Source organism: Tamandua tetradactyla, chromosome 19 (assembly GCF_023851605.1).
Source record: "Tamandua tetradactyla isolate mTamTet1 chromosome 19, mTamTet1.pri, whole genome shotgun sequence".
In the NCBI taxonomy this organism is placed as follows: Eukaryota; Metazoa; Chordata; class Mammalia; order Pilosa; family Myrmecophagidae; genus Tamandua; species Tamandua tetradactyla.
The window spans coordinates 2,490,062-2,509,934 of record NC_135345.1 but is presented as its reverse complement, the minus strand read 5'-3'; the positions used below and the strand labels follow the sequence as shown (position 1 = coordinate 2,509,934).

Below are 19,873 nucleotides of genomic sequence, written 5' to 3'. Positions count from 1 at the left end.
GCCTGCACACCTACCACGTGTCAGCTCTGAAGGGACCTCAGTCTTCCCGGCATTTCTAGGAAACCAACTCAGGTTATCAATGAAGACACGTTTGGGGCATTCTAATTGAGCATGCATGTTCTCTGGAAAAGGCTTAGTAGCTCCTAAGGGGTTGTAAAAATATGCAACTAACTCAAATAACACAAACTAATTTTGGTAAGATCTGGTAACTGATAATGCAAGCTTGTTTAGAGAAACACGTATTTTCATACCAGACACGAAGTATTTGGCAATGGCATCTCATTTTTACAAATAAAAATGTCATCCAGCTAATGCACCTTAAATAAATTGGTAAATAATCTTGACATTAATAGCAAAGTGGCTGCAAAAAGGCTTGATTATAAACTCCTAAGATTCCGAATTTGGCTTGACTGCTCTATTTCTTTTCTACCTGTGACTCTTTCACATCTCTCTACTGGATTCAAATTTAACAGGTATCAAATGAAGGGATATCATATATAAATGGTGCTTCTAAAGAAAATTTTTTTCTTTTCCTTTATCCTTATCCACACTAGTTATAATTTACAGAGAAAAGGCCAAAAATCAGAGGAGAGAATCCATTTTCAAGTTGTTAACTACAGTCCCTATAGCCTTTAGGAACACACAACTTCACTAGTTTTCTTGAAAGTTTTTGGGAAATATATTCACCCAGAAGAAAGCAGGCTATTTTTAAGTAATAAAGTAGTAGAGCTTGGGGAAAGCTCTAGTTCTGATGGATTAGAGCCAACCTTGAACCAAAGTAACTGGTAAAAATAAAAATAAAAAATAATCAGAATTCATGGTAAGAGTCAATAAGGTAAGCTGAAAATGAACAGAGGACAATGCTCTCTAAGGTTCAAGGATCTAAAAATGTCACTGCAAAGTCTAAAGTGCTTTAGTCTAAAGTGTTCACATTGGGACTCCCTGGGAAGAATGGCCTAAATAAACAAGCAATCTTTTCCAGACTCTCCTGCACCTCTAAAACAGGCAAGCCCTTTCCCACTCCATCTAGCCAACTCTCTATAACCCCACGGCATCACCGTTTCCCACCGCCTTGCTTGCTGTTTATGCCTTTTAAACTAAAGTCAAAGTTAGACTCCTTACTCTGGGGACAAGATGTAAGAGAATCTGGAGCTTTTCTCCTTTAAGGTTGTATATTTCTAACAGTCCCCAGTTTTAAAGCTTTGAAAGGTTAATCATTTCAGACTCTGGAGAACTCAGATGGTGTTACAGTCACCTCATCCTGAGCCCATTAGGAAAGAGAACCAGGCTCTGAGGACTATGACAAAGAAACGACAGGAACGGTGTTCACATGGCAGAAATAACCCTGAGGATCGCCAGTTACCTGCTCACCAGATAAACTAATGTTCTGGCTAGTTCATAATCAGCAAACTATGACGTTCATGACTGTTTGTAATGACTGGGTTTTCAACTGTAAAGGATCAAAATTTCAAGAGCTTAAGGGATTACCGCAAAGTAAAACATCTGCAGACTTTCTGGTAGGGGTAGATGGCTGTCCTAACCAAGTTGCCAATTTCTGGATTTGTCGTTTCAAATATGTACCCTTGTGAGATCCTCATGGTGGTGGAGCTTTCAGCCCTTTTTGACTCAACTTACCTTACTGTGTGTAAACGGGGGTGCTGTGTACAAGGTGGGGTGAATAAGAGGGCGAGGCAGGTGTGGGATAGTATGCAAAGGTACGTGTCCATGAATGTGGGGGTAAAGATGAAGTGCAGGATGTGTAGGCTTCTCTGGGTTCATGAACTGATGGCCGGGAGGGAGCGCTCCAGCTGTCATTGCTGATGTTGTCAATCCAGATGCTTCTTGTTTACAAACATGACATTCACAAGTGTTCTGAGGTTGTTCAGTCTAAAGGGAAAGAAAAAAGAAAGGTATCTGCTTATTTACCACCACAAAGAATGATAGAAATTGCACAAAAGTCAGTCACATCTATGCAGAGCAGTTACAAACAACCAACATCAAGATCCCGGGGCTCACCCACTGCCCTGAATTGACTCGCCCCATGCCCTTGTGAGGAAAAATGAGGGGCTCCAAGAGGCGGCAACCAAAGATATCTGCAAAGAAGAGATGAGCATCTCATACCCCAAGTGGGTGCACGTCTGTATCTTATGGATGTGAGCAGAGCTCTGTCCAAATAACACAGGGGTAACTTCTAGGAAGCTAAGCTAAAAACTGAAAAGAATGAAAAAATGTGAGCTGAGTCATAGAAGTGGGGAATACAGACACTGCAATTTAAATCCAGTAACAAAACAAAAACAACAAAAAACCCATGGAGGGGGATGAATATATGGTTGCCACATTATAGAAAATGTCCAGTTTTCAACAAAAAGTTACAAGACATTCAAAGAAACAGGAAAGTGTGACCTACTTGCAGGAAGAATAGGCAAAATAAGCAGTCAATGGAAATTGATTCTGAGTGGGCCCAGATATTGGATTTAGCATGCAAAGATTTCAAAGACTTATAAATATGTTCAAAGGATTAAAAGAAAACTATGTTTAAATAACTATTACGACAACTATTTAAAACAGGAACTTTCAATAAAAAAAGAGAAACTATAAAAAAATAATAAAATCTTAATTCTAGAGACAAAAGCACAATGAAGACCTCCAGGGAGCACCCCAATAGTAGATTTGGGATGGCAGAAAAAACAGATCTAGGAATGTGAAGACGGAGCAATAGAAATTACCCAATTTGAGAAAAGAGAGATAAAAAAAGAAAAATGAAAAGAGGCTCAGAGACCTGTGGGAGAAAATCAAGTGTATCAACATATTTGCAATAAAATCCCAAAAGGAAAGGAGCATAAAGGAGGATGACAAAGGAAGGAAATCATGAAAAACATTAATCTACAGATCCCTGAAGCAACAAATTCTAAGATGGGTGAAAACAAAGAGGCATGCACATCTTAATATATCATACTCAAACTGCTGAAAGACAAAGACGGAAAATCCTGAAAGCAGCAAGAGGAAAACAATGCATCATGAACAGAGAAACAGATGACGTCTTGTCAGACATAATGGGGGCCTGAAGGCAGTAGAATGTCACATTCAAAATGCTGAAAGAAAAAAACTGCCAAGAGAAAAAACTGTCAACCAAGAATTCTATCTCTAACAAAATACCCTTCTGAAACGAAGAATTAAATCATTGCTAGCAAGTGATCCTGTAAAGAATACCACAGATGTCCTTCAGAATATAACGAAATGACCCATACTCACGTCAAAAGGAAGAAATACAGAACTCCAGAAACTACTAGTAAATATAGAAGATTGTTTAAACCTATTTACTTGTTTCTTTTCTCTTACCTTCTCTAAGCAACAGAGAATTCTATAAAGCAATAACTTTAATACCACAAAATGGAATTTATAACATATACCAAAGTAATAATGTAATATACATGACAATACTTGTGCAGAGGAAAAAAAGAAATGGAGCTGCCTTGGGGAAAAGTTTCAATATCAAACTGAATTTAAGTCAATATTAACCTGAAAGTAGACTGTGGTATGTTAAAATATATATTGTAATCCCTAGAGCAGCCACTAAGAAAATAACTCAGAATAACTAAAGAATCAACAGAAGAAGGAAATAAAAGAAGGAGGAAAGGAACAAAAAACATGAGATACAGAAAAAAATAGCAAAACAGCAGATGTAAACATCACCAATCAATAACCACATTAAATGTGAAGGGAGTACTCATTCCAAACAAAAGGCAGAGATAGACTGATGGGACTGTCATACACACACACACACACACAAAAACACCCAATTATTTTAGATTGAAGGATAAATTTAAGATACAATGTAAAAATAGATTGAAAGTAAAAAGATGAACAACATATAACATGGATAAATAATCATGAAACATCTGATGTGGTTCTAATTAATATCAGATAAAATGGACTTTCAGATAAGAACTATTACTGGAGAAAAAGACGGACATTTCATAACAAACAAAGGGTCAATGTATCAGAAAGATATATTAATTAACAATAAAGAACACAGCCCCAAAGTGTATGAATCCAAAGCTGACAGATTTTTAAAAGAGAAACAGACAATCCACCCATGACAGCTCCTGCGTTACTTCTCTCAGTAATGGACACAGCAACTAGGAAGAAAACCAGTAAGGATTTATGGACTTGAACAACACGACCAACCACTTGAGCAAACTTTCATTTAGAGAATATTCTACTCCAAAACAGCAGAATATAAACTATTTTCAAGTACACATATGCTCTAGGATCAATCATGTGACAGGCCATAAACCAAGAATTGGTATATAAGAAGGCTTTAAAACACAAAGCATAAGCTTTTGTTTTAAGAACTAGAAAAAGAAGAGCAAACGAAATCCAAGAAACAATAAAAAGAGAAAGACAATAAAGATTAGAGTGGAAATCAATGAAATAAAAACAGAAAATTAATGAAACCTAAGAATGGTTCTTTGGTAAGAGTCACAAATCCAGTAAACTTTCCTCTTGACTAACTGAGGAAGATTAAAAAGACAGAAGACAAATTATCTAAATTAGGAATGCATACTACTACAGACCCTACAAAATTAAAAGAGAATATTATAAACTTCTGCCAACAAATTAGACAACTTAGATGATATGGACAAATTTCTAGAAACACAAATTATGAAAACTGACAAAAACAATAGAAAATACGAATAGACCTACAACAAGTAAAAAATACTGAATCAGTAATTAAAAATCTTCCCACAAAAACAAAACCAGGTTCAGATGATTTCACTGATGAATTCTATCAAATGTTTAAGAAAGAAATCATACCAATCCTGTGGTCACTCCTTCAGAAAATACAGGAGAGGAGAAACACTTCCCACTCCTCTTCCCACCAGACCAGTGTTATTGTGACACTGAAGCTAGGCAAAGACATCACAAGAGCAGAAAACTATACACCAGTATCTTTTATGATCACAGATGAAAAAAAAATCCCTAACAAAATACTGGCAAACCAATCCAGCATCATAGTAAAAGGACTATATACCATGACCTAGATTTTGTGACCTAGATGGTCACAAAAATGTGACCCAGGAGCACATTTTTGGTTTAATACCCAAAAATCAAGTGATGTGATAGATCATAGTAATAGACTAAAGGATGAAAACCAGAGATTTATCTCAATAGATACAGAAAAAGGCATTTGAAAAACCCAGTGCACACTCACAGTAAAATTCTCAACATACTAGGAATGGAAGAAAATGTCCTCAAGCTGATAAATGGCATCTATAAAAATTCCACAGGTAACATTATATTCAATAGTCAAAGACTGAATGCTTTCCTCTTATCATTGAGAACAAGGCAATGATGCCTGCTTTACTATTTCTATTTAATATCGGACTGGTTATTCTTCTAGCCAGCTCAGTAAGACAAGAATAAGAAATTAAAGGTATCCAGATTAGAAAGGAAGAAGTAAAACTATTTGCAGACAATATGTTCACGTATGTAGAAAATCCAAAGAAATCTACCAAAAAATACTGTGCATACCAAAGTTGCAAAATATAAGATCAATATGAAAAAATCAACCGTATCTCTACATAATATCAACAATCAACTGGAAATGGACATTTAAAAATACCTTATATTATAGAATAAATAAAAATGTACTTCTACAGAATGAACTTTATATATTTAAAATCCATAGACTGAAATGTTAAAAAAATTGCTAAGAGAAATGAAAGATAAATTAAATAAAGGAAAAGGTACATCATATTCATAGACTGGAAGATTTAGTATTGATAATATTTCATACTCTCCAAATTCATTTCTATCTTCCCACAAATAAAAGACCACAGACCTGGAGGATTTCACTGGTGAATCACATCCAATGTTCCAGAACCCAATGTGATTTACAACAAAATGCAAGCAGACTTTTTTGTAGAAATTGACAAGTTGCATCTACATTGCAAAGGACCTTGAACAGCTTCAATTATGTCGAAAAAGGACCGCTAAGCTGAGGACATACCCTACCTGATTTCAAAGTTTAGGAATAATCACAACAGTGTGGTACAGATAGAAAAGACAGAGACCAAATGAAGAGAATGGAGAGTCTAGACACAAACTTTTCTATATACAGTTAATTGATTTTCCACAAAGAGCCCAGGAAATTCTATAGGAGAAAGAATGATCTTTTCAGTAACAATGTTATGAAAACTGGACATTCCCGTATAAAATGATAAATTTAGACCCTAATCTCACATCAAGAACAAAAATTAAGACAAAATAAACCACAGACTTAAATATAAGTTTATATATATATATATAAACTTTAAATGAAATTACAAAACTTCTAGAATAGAGTTTTGGATCAGGCAAAGGCTTCTTAGATATGACAGCAAAAGCATATCTCATGAAAGAAAATACTGATAACTTGGGATGCATTGCAATTTTAAAAACTTTTTTTCAAAAGGTACTGTAAGAAGATTAATAGACATAGTACAGGCTAGGAGAAAATACTTGTAAATCACAAGTTGATAATATAAGGAACTCATATAAAGCAATTTAAAAATGGACAAAAAGTTTGAATGGATATTTTACCAAATGGTATAGAGTATGTGCTGGTTTTAAACTTTTATTCACCCCAGAAAAGCCATGTTCGTCTTCCTGATCCAATTTTGAGGGGGCAGACCTATTATTTAAGGTTGAAACTTTGATTAGATTGTTTCCATGTCAAGTGATGCACTCAATCGTGGGTGTGGCCTTTTGATTAGATGAGATGTGACTCCGCCCATTCAAGGTAGGTCTTGATTAGTTCACTGGCATCCTTTAAAGGTGAAACATTTTGGAGAAAGTTCAGATGCAGATGCAGACACAGAGGTTTGGAAATGCAAAAGCCCCAGGAGGCACCAGATGCTGAGAGAGCCGTTTGAATGCAGAAGCTGGGAGAGGAACAATCTCCAGCCCCAGGAGGTGAAGAGATGAAGCTCAGGTGTTACGGTGGAGTAGCTGCGTGAAGGCTCACAGACACTTAGAGAGAACGCCACTGCAATCAGTAGCTGGAAGCAATGGAACCAGGAACAGGAGGATCAGCAGACGCCAGCCATGTGCCTTCTCATAGGGCAGACACTGGCCTTTCTCGAGTCAAAGTATCTTTCTCTGGATGCCTTAAGTTGGGACATTTTATGGCCTTAGAACTGTAAATTTGTAACTTAATAAATCCCCTTTAGAAAAGCTGCTCTATTTCTGGTATATCACTTCCAGGCAGCTTTAGCAAACTAAAACAGAGTACATATGAATAGTAAGTATATGAAAAGATGCTTAACCTCAGTAATTAGAAAAATGTGAAAAAAAAAAAAAAAAAACCCCACAATGTTGTGCTACTCTACACTCACTAAAATGCTATAATCCCAAAGACGAACAATAGAGTTGAAGAGTATGGGGAGAAACTGGAACTGTTAAAGATTGCTGGCGGGGATGTAAAAATGGCACAGCCATTTAGGAAAACAGTTTAGCAGTTTCTTAAAAAGCTAAACATGTACTTACCACACAACCAGCAATTTCTCTCCTAGGTATGTACCCAAGAGAAAAGAAAACACATACCCATGCAAAAATGTACACGCAAATGTTCAGAGCAGCATTCTTCATAATAACCAAATGCTGGAAACAACCCAAACATCCACCAATGACTTCTACTTTTAAGAGGCAGCAAAACACATGCTAAAAACCCAAAAGAAATAAACATTTCCACTCCTTTGTACTGAAAGAGTACCTCTTATTAGAAACTTTCAAGGCAGTTTCCAGAGTTATGTCATCCACCTTATACAATTTCTGAGGGTGTTATTCATGACCATTTTGAAGGCAGAAAGAGGTACATAAACCGTCCACCATAAGCACCAATTAATAACTGGGAACAGAACAAGCAATCCTGACTTCAGTTTGTGGTGCCAATCACTAAACCCAGCTTTGTTTAACTGAGAAGTCTAATGCCAAATCCTAAAATTAAATACAAACTTTGATACATATGGTTACATTCTTAGAGATACACAACTTCAAAGGAGATTATGGTCAATATTTAGAAGGGATAATCACATACCCACTCAGTAAACAAATACTGTCCTTTGCCAAGCCAATCTTTTTAATATATAAAGAGCTCACAGAAGGAGAATAAAGACAGTCCACTAGACAAAACGGGCAAAAGACAGGAACTGACAGTCAACAGAAAAGGAAATAACAGCCCTTAAACATATGAAAGATACTTAGCTTTGGTCATAAAATGTGAAATGAAAATTGAGACCACCGGGAGTTATCATTTCTTACCCATCAGACAGGCAAAAAACCAAAACAATGACCCCCTCCCTGGGGGGGAAGGGGAGGCACCATGTGGCATCACTGCCTCCCCCGCCCCCTTAAAGAAGCTCTTCCCCTCTGGACCAGCAAACCTGCGGCTGCAGCTCAATCCTAAGGACGTGTGTGTTAATGTACAAGATGGCAGGTGTGTAAGGGGACCTGCTGAACAACCTAAGTGCCCATCAGGAGGAGACTGGTTAAAAACAAACAAAAAACAACAGAGAAAATACTCCACATCAAAACTACACCCTTTATTCCTTTCTGAGACAACAGCCTAAGGAATCTGGACTTCAGTTGTGGCCTGCCCTGCGGAATCTGGACTTGCCACTACTGCCCCCCACCTCCCCACCACCCCACCACCCCAATCATGTGGGCCAATGCTTTCTACAACATCTCTTAATATACATATTCTATTGGTTCTGTCTGTCTGGAGAACCCTGACTGATACAAAGGGAGAGAACTACAAACCAGAATTCTCCGAACATACCTGGTATTGCAGATTTGACTTTGAAATCATGGAAATTATTATTTAATAATTACATAGTTATAAAATTTAAAAAGCAATCCCTAAAAATACAAATTAAACAAAACAGAGAGTTGGAGACTTAGAAGTGTGGTTTCCTTCAAAAATTTCAATAAACAAAGTAAACAAACAACAAAAACTCTATCCTATGTCCCCACATTGGGCCTGGGAAAAGAGAATGAGGAAATGCTCTTTGTAAAGATGGAGTAGTGCTGTCAGGATATACAGCTGAGTGAAAAGGGGGGATGACATAGAGTATAACAGGATTTCACAAAAAAGGAGAACAAACATTTGTATTTATATAAACAAACACCAAAAGAACCTATAAGAAACAAACAACAGTTACCTACTGGGACTGGAGATTGGGGTGGGTAGGTACTGAACAGGGTAGATGCAGAAAGAATATACTTCTTAGTATAAACCTTCTAAAATCATTTTTATTTTTTGAACCATTTATTTATATTATCTATCAAAATTAAGTAATGAAGCAAGCATCTTAACCTTTATGTATTCATCCTTTCAATTAAAAACTATTTATGTGATGCAAATGTTCTAAAAAATGATCATGGTGATGAATACACAACTATATGATGATACTGTGAGTCACTGATTGTACACCATGTATGGAATGCTTGTATGTTAAGATTGTGTTTGTATTTTGTTTTATCAATACAAATATTCTTTAAAAACAAACAAACAAAAAAACACCCTACTTAACTGAGCATCTGTTATAAAATTTTGAGTGGCTAAGGAAGAGAATTATAGTCTGATAGGGTATTCTCACCTTAGGTAACAACAAAAAAATATTTATGCAACTGAAAGGAAGCCTCCTCTGAAATTTTAACATTCCATTGTATTATGTTATAAACAAGAACAAAACCTCCCCTTGCATCCATACAGACACACAAACCCAATGACACGAGATATATGAGCTACACGGTGGTGTGGCAAAGCCCAGATCAATGACTACGGAGAGCCAAGCACGAGGCCAAGATCACCGTTGGGGTTATGATCTGTGTTTTCCTCAGAAATTATCAGGAATGCAATAATTTCTTAACAGTAATGCTCATATGTAAAGAAAATAGAGAGAAAGAAACTCTTAGTAAAACAAGTGAATTCGAAAAAAGTGAAGCATACCTGCTGGGCTGGATAAGATGGAGGTGGACCGCCCACTTTACTCTCCTCTTTCCTGGGACTCCTACTTGCTAAAGCTACGTCTTCCTTTGGGACTCCTGGTGGCTCCCCGCTACTCTCGCCATCTGCGTCTTCATCATCAGCTTCTGAAGAACTACTACTAGTGCTGCTTACCTGAGGGGACTTCAAAAACAATCTTTTGTAATTTACACTTTTCACAAGGTGAGACAACCACTTTATGCCATCTATTGCAGCTATGAAAAAGCCAAGCCCATACCTCATCTTTCAGGGCCAGGTTTTCCCCGCCACCATTTAACTCGCTGTGGATTCCATTCATGTTGGCCACAACCTCGGAATCATCGTAGTTACTCAACGGATATATGTCAGCAAATTTAGCTGACAATGGTGCGACGTCTTCGTCGTCACTACAACTGAGACCAAGCAAAGACAGTCACCAGGAGGCCACTTGGTCAGCAGGACCCTGAGAACACCACTCACGAGGCAGACATCTGTCCATGCACCCCCACTGCGATGCAAAGGCAGTGGCAGGCCAAGGCACACTAGTGCTGCCTCCCCTGCTCTCAAGAGCCTGAGTGCATGAGCGAAAGTCCAGAACCAGAACATTGTGCTATTTGGAAGAAATAAGGAAAATAAAGCTCCAAAAGTAGAAATATTCAGTAATTAACAAAAATGCAATCAGACTGACATTACACTTGAAATACCTTAGTATAAAACTTTCTCTTCTGCCACCCCAAGAAGACACAATTCATTTTTAATAAAAATAAAGGGGGTCTGGGCAGGCCAAGGTGGCTCAGTGACAGAGTTCTCATCTGCCATGCCAGAGACCGGGGTTCAATTCTCAGTTCCTGCCCATGAAAAAGATAAATAAATAAAGGGGGTCAGAAAGCAACTGTGTTTAGAATTTGTTTTTATAATCATCAAATTTATTTCAGAAATAGCCAGTTGAACAAAACTTTAAGGGGACTTATGTGAAAAAATACTAAAAATTCTTTTCCTGTAAGGCCAAGTCAGTCATGAGTTTAATTAGAATTAGCTTCAGACTTTTATCCATCTAAGCAATGGGAAAACAGAATATTTCCTAAAACATTTTTAAAGAGATTAAGCCTATGGAAGACTGCTTAAAATGTATTAATTTTTTGGCACATGACACAGCTGGCATAGAATCCATGGTTGAGAGCACGGGACTCAAGACGGGACTATAATGGACCCCACAGCCACATGAGCTGCAGAGCTGGGCACTGGCCTCTGTGTACAATGACCGCTGGGAGGTAAACACCCCCAAAACTGGAGGTCTAGTGTCTTTAAGAGAAGGCGTCCTGGAGTGCACACTCAGGGATCTTTCCTAGGAAGACTCAAAACAGAGTCTGGTACCAACAACAAAAAAAACACAGTCTGGAGCCCCCCCCCCCCCCAAAAGAAAGTAGAGACAGCCCCCAGCAGGGGACGGCGCTCAGGTTTCCAAGGGCCCCCCAAGGTGCAGTGTTATGCTCCTCAGTCACATTCACAGCCAAGATTTACAAAGAAGACTGAAGGTCAGAAGTGTAAGTAACAAACCGGTGAGCTTGAGGTTGGCGGCAACCTCGTAAGGCAGGCTGGCCTCATCAACCCTAGAACCTATCCAATCCAGAGGGCACTGCAGGACATTACATTACCATCCGATGTAATTTAGAAATGGCCCCAGGGAAGAGAGTCACTGAATTTTCACACCACACCACTCAGAAGTGTCAAGGCCCACCCAGGGCTTCTCCCACCAAGCCCGGCACAGGAGCCACCAGGCTTGCAGCAGCAGCATATTAGAAGAGCAGGCAAGGAATTTCCTGGCATAAATTTTTTCAGACTAGACATGTTTAATTTCTACATGTTCTAACAAGAAGCTGAGGAACAACTATCTGTGAAACTCTCAACACTCTTTCCTATGCTCCCACAGACAGTACAGAGATTATTATGGTTATAAAGAAGTTGGAGATTTTTTCATGAAATTCAGACCAGTTCCTTTAGAATGATTTTGAGTTTGAAAAGGAATCGGAATTTAACACCAAAAGACTCTAAGAAAATCCTTAGAGACACCCTGGGAAATTCAGATAAGGTATGAGAAATCAGAAAAGCTTAGAGGCCTGAGGCCAGGGCAATAATCCCCACCCCCACCCTGCTGGAACCGAGGTGGCACCTGGTCACCTCCCCAGGGCTCACGGAAAGCACTTACTCTAAGCACAGCCTCAAGGTAAATCTACATTTACTTCTCTGAAACCTTCCGGAAGTTAGGATGTGAAACCTCTATTGGGTCACAAGTAGAAATCTGGAACCCCCAAGCTCATGCAAAATGGGCTTCTACTGATGTGGAAAGAATGAAAACTTTCAAACTGCTCCCTAGTGTGACCATCTGAATTCTTAGTGAAACCTGCAACAAGTGTGCCTGCTGAGTGGATAATGAAGCAGGAATGAAAAGGGTGAGCTCAATACTCTTAGAAATGTGAAGCTGCCACTAGCAGATGCTGCCCTGTATAATAGTGCCTTTTTATCTTTACTGGCATTTAGTAGTTTACCATATTTCTTTTTCAGGCAATAAAAGAAAAATTTTGGTTTACTAATTTCATGTTTCAAAAGTAACTTGAAAAAAATTATGAGTCTTTTTTCATGTAAAGCCTGTAGATGAAGTATAGGATATTCCTACTTCTCAGACACTGCTGCCTGCATTTCTCACCGTTGGATGACAGGAGTGTCTGCACCTGTGTCAACAAAACCACAACTTACAAAGTGGGTGCTGAGCCACTCTCTGTGAGGACGAGTCTGGGATGCTGCTGCCCTGGGACCGGGGAGCTGGAGCCAGAACCCGAGCTGGCGGAGGACACGCTGGGAGGGCGCATAGCTGACAGGTAGTCGGCAGTGGAGGCCATCTGGAGCGGCAGCTGGTGGGTGTGAATGTCATCGGAGACTGGGGGGTCCATGATGCCACAGGTGAGGATGTGTGAGAGGCTGCAGTCATCGCAAGCACACCTGGTTGAGAGCAAAGGACAGTTACTGGGAGCCAAAGGACAAAAGCAGACCCGAGCTCCTGGAGATCATCTCTGGGGTCTCTCGAGCTAAATAGAGGCCGCATGCACCCTCCGAGTGCATAGACCATCACGGCTCACCTTCTCCTGTAGTTACAGTTGGGACAGTCAGGCATGCTCAGCCGTGATGACAAGACATGCCTCATAGTGTCCACGACGTTGTTCCCTCCAGTTACGGCTTTCTGATTGGTTAGCTGGAAGGAATGATAAACCCTGGTATAATTTCATAAGGCATTTCTCTCCATTCCATGGTTCCCATGATAACATACACCAAGGTCACCTAGAAACCAATGGCCCCGCTGCCTAAAGTGATGGAGGACCAAGAAAACAGAGGTAGCAGACTGGGAGTGAGCAGTGGCCCTGGGGCTGAGCCACAGAAAGGTCCCAGGACCGGGAACACCCCAAAGGCTTCCTTGCCAAGGGGACTAGATTGAATTGTGTCCCTCCAAAAAGTGTACCCGGGATTTTATTTGAAAATAGGGTCTTTGCAGGTAAATTATAATAAGGATCTAAAGATGAAACCATCCTGATTAGCCAGGTGGATCCTAATTTCAGCACCAAGGGTCCTTAGAGAACACTGCAGAGGAGGAGGTCCAGGAATTCAGAGGCTGAGATGGGAGTGATGTGGCCACAAGTCAAGGAGCACAAGGAATGCCTGGGTGACCCGAGGCTGGAAGAGGCAGGAAGGAGGCCCGCTGAAGCCTCTAGATGGAATGCAGCCCTGCCCACACCTTGATTTCAGTCTTCTGAATTTCCACATGGCAAGAGAAGAACATTTCTGTGGCTTTAAGCCCCAGTTTGTGGTACTTGGTTGTGGCTGTGATATGGCCTTACTCCAGAAACCTGGACCGAGGGCTGCAGTGGGTGTCCAACATCCACCTTGCATCTGCGATGGGCTCAGTGTCCACTGGGTACTGGGGTCACCGAGAACTGAGACAAATCCTTACCTCAAGTTGCTTACTGCCTGGGAGAGGAGATGGGTAAGCAGCCAGAGGTCCCACAAAAGAATGATATGAAACTGCCCCAGCAGAGGGCTGTGCAGTGCTGTGAAAACCAAGATGGCTTCTCAGGGGTCTGAGGCCCAGGCTGGGGACCAAGGAGTGGGTTTGGTAATTCAGTCAATAGCTAGGAGGTTATGATGGCCAGGAAAACAGTACTGAGTGAGGTACTCCCTCAAGGAATTCCAGAATATCCATACCAGGTGCTGGCCCTGGGCTGAGCTCAAGCACAGCTGTGGCAAGAGAGCTGTTCTGTAGGTAAGTCAACCACAGCCCAAGAGGGTGGCATGGGGTAAGTGGGCACTGATGAAGCAAGGGATGGAGGCCTGGGCAGTCTGCATTGACCTGGATTGGGGGCTATAGTGAGCTCAGCAGGAGGCATGTAGGAAAGGACACCATGGCAGACTCAGAGAGCAGCCTGTGTGGTGCACAGGGTGGGAAGTGAAGGCAGCAGGAATTGAAGACAGAGAAGAAAGCAAGCCTGAGCAGAGAGCACCTGGGTTTCATTCAAGGTCGTTTGGCAAGATGATTGCTGCGTGACCAGATGTTTGGACTAGATGTCCTCCAGCAGCAGTGTAAGAGCACCTGGAAAGGGGGACCCAGGTGTAGGAACAGAGACCTGTGCATGGGGGAGAAGAGGTGGATATGGAACTGCTTAGGAAATGGTCCCCCTCAGTTGCTGACACGGTGACCACTTGGATTTCAAAGGAAAAGGCCATCTGGATTTTAGCTGTGACAAAGGGACGAGTGGCAGCTGGAAGTAGTGTGATGGGACAGGCAGGACACATGCAGTCAGATGGGGGGTGGGGATCAGGTGAATGAGCCAAAATCCACCCCGGATGTGGGATTCTCCAGTTAGCAGCACAGAGGAGGGGAGATACTGATGCAGGCCCAGGGGACCAAAGGCCACCACCAGTTTCTCAGGAAAGGCCAAGGGAGCTGAGCCTGCAAAGCAGGAAGAGGAAGAAGCCAGAGAAACAGGGAGAGTCAACGGGTCCCAGGGCAGCCGAGTGCTCTGAGATGGCTCACAGAGCCTGGAAAACCCTGCTAAAGCAGTTCTTGCAGAGCAGTGGAGGAACCACCTGCTCAACGGAGGTACTGTGGGTGAGCAGGAAGGGAAGGAGGTGGACTCTGGTCAGGTGGCTGCAGCCACGGCCACGGCGCTGCACACACCGCTGCGAGCTTTGTCTGAAGAGACCTGGGTCTGAATCTCAACTCTGTGGCTCTGGGCAAGATCCTAATTTCACTGGATGCCCTTTCCTCGTGTGTAAATTGTAGCTGGCACCAACTGCCACGCAGGATGGCCGTGGGGCTCACTGCTGTGTCATCTGTAACGCACTGAGGCTGCTGTGGGCTGTGGCAGGCAACCAATAAGCATGGAGTGTAAGGAAAAAAGGAGCTAGGCTAATAATAAAACCTATACTCCTTGAGGTCTTATGTCTTATGAATAAAACATGCCAATGTCATCTTCAGAGGCTGGTCTGTCCTAGAAGAGCACTTAATGTTCAAAGTATCAACTCACTTTGCACAAACCAGTTCTAGCTCCCAATCCTTTAACTCCCCTTCCTGTTGGCAACCTCACCTGTTCTTCGATGAATCGCCTCTGTTTAAAAAGCTCCCAGTCGTCTGTCAATATGCGCTGTTTGGTTTTCATGGTCATCTAAATAAGGGGATGAAAAAAAAATTAGTGCCAGCAAGAGCTTCCCAGGACATTTCAGGAGGGAGGTCTTTAAACTAATGTACACAGGGAACAGCAAAGGCAGCCAGAATGAAGACCTGCCGCCACACACACACTGTGGTACTAGTCTCAGCAGCTTACTCAAGTTTCTCAAAGTCACCCCAAGTCCTTTTCTTACATGAAAAACACAGAAAGGCCACATTAAGAGGAGAACTGAGATCACAACTGAAGCTGTCAATACACCTTGACAGGGACAGTCAACACTGATTTACTGAGAGGCTATGTTGTGCCCCACGTGTGGTAAGAGATAAAAATGGTGAAAGACCTGATTGTGGCAAGGATAGCTCACAGTCTACACAAAGGGAGACAAACTGGGGGGGGGACACGGAAAAAACCGATGTACTCAGGCACTGTATAATTTGAGAGAGGAGGCTATGAAATGATTAAATACTGATGTTTACAGAACTGTATTCTCTAATATTATTAAAAACTTAAGAGTAACTATTACAAGAATAGAAATGGGATGTGTATCTTTCAAATTATTAGAAGGCAAAAAAGGAGGGGAGATATGTTCAATCTTATAGGGAAGAAAATGTTTCAGCACCAAACAAGTGAAAGTGTGTTAAGCAGAAGTAATTTTTAAGTAACAGCAATCAGAAAAACTATGACTGGGTTAAATTCCTCTATTAAAGGTAAAGAACCTCAGGCCAGATTTAAAAAAAAAATAAATCCAACCATATGCTACTGACCAGGCATACACCTAACAAACAGGTCTGTGATAAGGCTGAAAAGAGAGCCAGGACAACAATAGACCAAGTAAGGGCTAAAAGGGAAAAAAAAATAAACATTGGAATATTAATATCTGCTAAAAAAAAATACAATGCGAAAAGCATTAACAGAACAAAGAGGGACTTTATAAACTCATAAAATTCACGCATTAAAAAATTTTGAAAATAGGGTGGTGCAACGGTAGCTCTGTGGCAGAATTCTCGCCTGCCATGCTAGAGACCCAGGTTCGATTCCTGGAGCCTGCCTATGCCAAAAAAATTAATGATAATAATAAAAAAATTGAAAATAAAGTATTAAAAGAAGAAATCAAAGGCGAAATTAGCTTGTTTAGAAATAACTGACAATGAAAGCCTCACATATCAAATTTTATAAGATGTATCCAAGACAAAAAGAAAATATTTATACATTTATGAAATAAGAAAGCAAACCAAAACAAAGACTACGAACTAAGCCTTCCATTCTACTAATGAGGTAGGAAGGAATTAAATGTAAAAGCTGAAACTTTTGGGGAAAAAAGTAAATACGATCAATTAAACCAAAAGTTGGTTCTCCAAACTTCTTCAAAGGCTGAAATAAGAGTGAAAAAGGCACCATAAAAAAAGGAGGGATGGGAAATGGCACAGATACATACAGAGATTTTGTAGAACCAAAAGAAAAAATATTAAAAGTGGGCACTTTTTAATATCTAAAGAAGAGCTGCAAACAAGTGGGTCATGGGCTATTCTGTTAGACCTACACAACATCTTTTTGTTTTTAAATAAACTTTAATAGCATTTTTACATTTACAGAAAAATTACTTAGAAAGTATATAAAGTTCCCATGTACCCACTCTCCCCCCACCCTTTTCTCCTATTAGGAATATCTGGCAGGAGTGTGGGACATTTGTTATAATTTATGAGCCAATACTGACATATTATTAAATCTTTATGCTGAACAGGTCTAGCTATGTATTAATAATATTAATAATGCCATGTATTAATAATTAATGAATCATAAAGGAAGATTTCATAACCCCCAAAACTCGTGCTCCAATTCAACCCTTCTCCCCTTCTGGACCCGTAGTAACCTCAGATCTCTGAACTGTCTCTGTACTTTTTGCCTTTTCCAGAACGTTATATGGCTGGAATCCCGTGTATAGTACGGAGCCTTTACAGACTGGCCTCTTCCACTTAGCAGTGTGCACCTGAGGTTCCTCCATAGCGTTTTAGGGCTTAATAACTTGTGTGAGTTTTGGTAGAATATTTCGTTCAAGGAGTTGGTCCATGTCATCTAAATTTTCAAATCTGTAGGCACAGATTATGTGGTAGTTTGAATTACGTACCCAGAAAACATATCTATAACATTAATCCATCCTGTGGGTGTGCAACCCTTGTACCTGGACCTTTTGAAGATGTTATTTTTTGCTCAAGGGTGGCCACCAGAACCAGTCTTTACTCAGGATGACCGGGGTCCTTTAGCAGAGTGAAATACAGACAGGGAGCAGCGGAAGCAGGAAGTGAATGGAACCCAGGGAGACAGGTGACAGAAAAAGCCAAGGACCAAGGATCGCCAGCTGCCTGATCCTAGAAAACTGCCTTGATTTTGGACTTCTCCTAGTCCCAAAACCACGAGCCAATAAATTTCAATTGTTTAAGCCAACCCATTGCCTGGGAGTTGATTCAGTAGCCAAGGAACTAAAGCATCTACCTATTGTTCCTGTGTAATAAGCTAGAAATAAAAGGAAACTCCTTCAACCTGCTAGAGAGATCAAAAACCTGTCTGGTACGCATCAACCTTAATGGTGAGATTTGCAGAACATTCCCTTGAAGCTGGGAAAGGACATTGCCATCTATGCTGTTATTTCTTGCTCTGAAGCCAAAAAAGGAAAAGAAGGTTGAATGCAGGAAAGGACGAGACAAAATTACCACTATCTATGCACGACAACCTGGTGTCCTAGAAAATTCAAGACTATTACCTCAAAAGCTATTAGACTTCTGTATGATTTTATGTAAACCTACAACTGCCCCAATAAAAAGTTCAGCAAAAAAAGCTGTTAGAGAACCCACGAGGCAGTGTGGCAAGATGGATGGCGACAACATAACTCAGCTTTCCTATATTCCAGCAGAAATATTTAGTAAATTTATCCCCCCATTAAAGACGCAACTCATGAGTCCTTAAACTATAAAATACTGAGGTGTAAACATAGTAAGAAATGTTCAAACTACAAAACTGTAATACAACATATAAAAATGGCCTAATAAAAGCAGAGACATAACACAATCTTGGATGGGAAGATTTAATATTGGTGTCAATTCCTGCTTTTCATTATCTACATCTGCAGTTTTTAGGAAAAAATATTTTTTATAAGTCGCTATTACTGCTACAAGTTTTAAAAATTATTTTAAGTGAGCTAAAATTAGGAAAAGTAAAAATATCTTCGCTCAAAAGCACCATTTGATAAGTATCAGCATCATCATCAATAAAAACCTCTTCAATACCCTCCTTATACCCTCTAGGCAAATTAACTTTTGGGAAAGAATTTGGGTACCCAGAGACTTAAGTATAAATCAAACAACAAATTAGGGATAAATTTTTAAAAACAAACAAGTAACTGATTTCAAAGCTGTAGACTGTCTCCCTGAGTCCATACTTATTTGTGACTAGAGAGCCAATTGTTTTACAGGTGTTCAGCATTTTGAAACCTTTGAATTACTGAAATTTCTAAAATGTTCCTTGATTTAGAAGTGACTGAGCTGTACTCCAAGGTGAATGAAGATGGTTCCAAAATGCCTGCTGTTCTCTGGATGCTAGCTTCCCTAAACCTGAACTGTCAGGTAGGGTCTCTTGACAGGGGACTGGAAATAAGAACTCATCTTTTGGTTGTTTTAGTGAAGAGACAATATTTTCTTTGTAAAGAAACAAAAGAGAGCGGGCCATGGTGGCTCAGCAGGCAGAGTTCTTGCCTGCCATGCCAGAGACCCGGGTTCGATTCCCCGTGCCTATCCATGCAAAAAAAAAAAAAGAAGAAACAAAAGAACCTGCACTTCTAAAACAATTCCGCAGAGAGAAAGCATCTAGACTATTACTTTCACCCCATCCCCACCTCATGGAACAGCAGCGACAGTACTGCATGTGATCTCCCTAAACTCACCCTCGACTTCAGCAACAGATACACACATCAAAGAAACCACCGCTCCCAAAGCAGTCCACAGCCTCGGCAAAGGCATCTCCCCTTTCCCTCCACGCTGCGCTGGGACGCGCTGGGACGCTGACATGCGCCATCTCGGCTCAACTGAAGGGACGAGAAAAGACCTGGAACTGGAATTGCATCTACGTCCATCCCATCTGCGCCAGCAGGAGGCGAGCC

The 19,873-nt window shown here is 40.5% G+C and overlaps 1 protein-coding gene across 11 annotated transcripts in view; it reads right to left on the bottom strand.

Moving 5' to 3' along the window:
* FAM193A (family with sequence similarity 193 member A) overlaps window positions 1-19,873 on the bottom strand; it is a 251,275-nt gene that overhangs the window by 46,051 nt on the left and 185,351 nt on the right. For all 11 annotated transcript variants that reach the window (XM_077136245.1, XM_077136249.1, XM_077136246.1 and 8 more), the window contains exons 8-13: window positions 15,643-15,720; window positions 13,144-13,256; window positions 12,764-13,006; window positions 10,269-10,422; window positions 9,995-10,174; window positions 1,636-1,887 (exon numbers count right to left, since the gene is read on the bottom strand). In XM_077136245.1, the coding sequence (XP_076992360.1) occupies window positions 1,636-1,887; window positions 9,995-10,174; window positions 10,269-10,422; window positions 12,764-13,006; window positions 13,144-13,256; window positions 15,643-15,720 (1,020 nt within the window). The remainder of the gene's footprint in view (window positions 1-1,635; window positions 1,888-9,994; window positions 10,175-10,268; window positions 10,423-12,763; window positions 13,007-13,143; window positions 13,257-15,642; window positions 15,721-19,873) is intronic.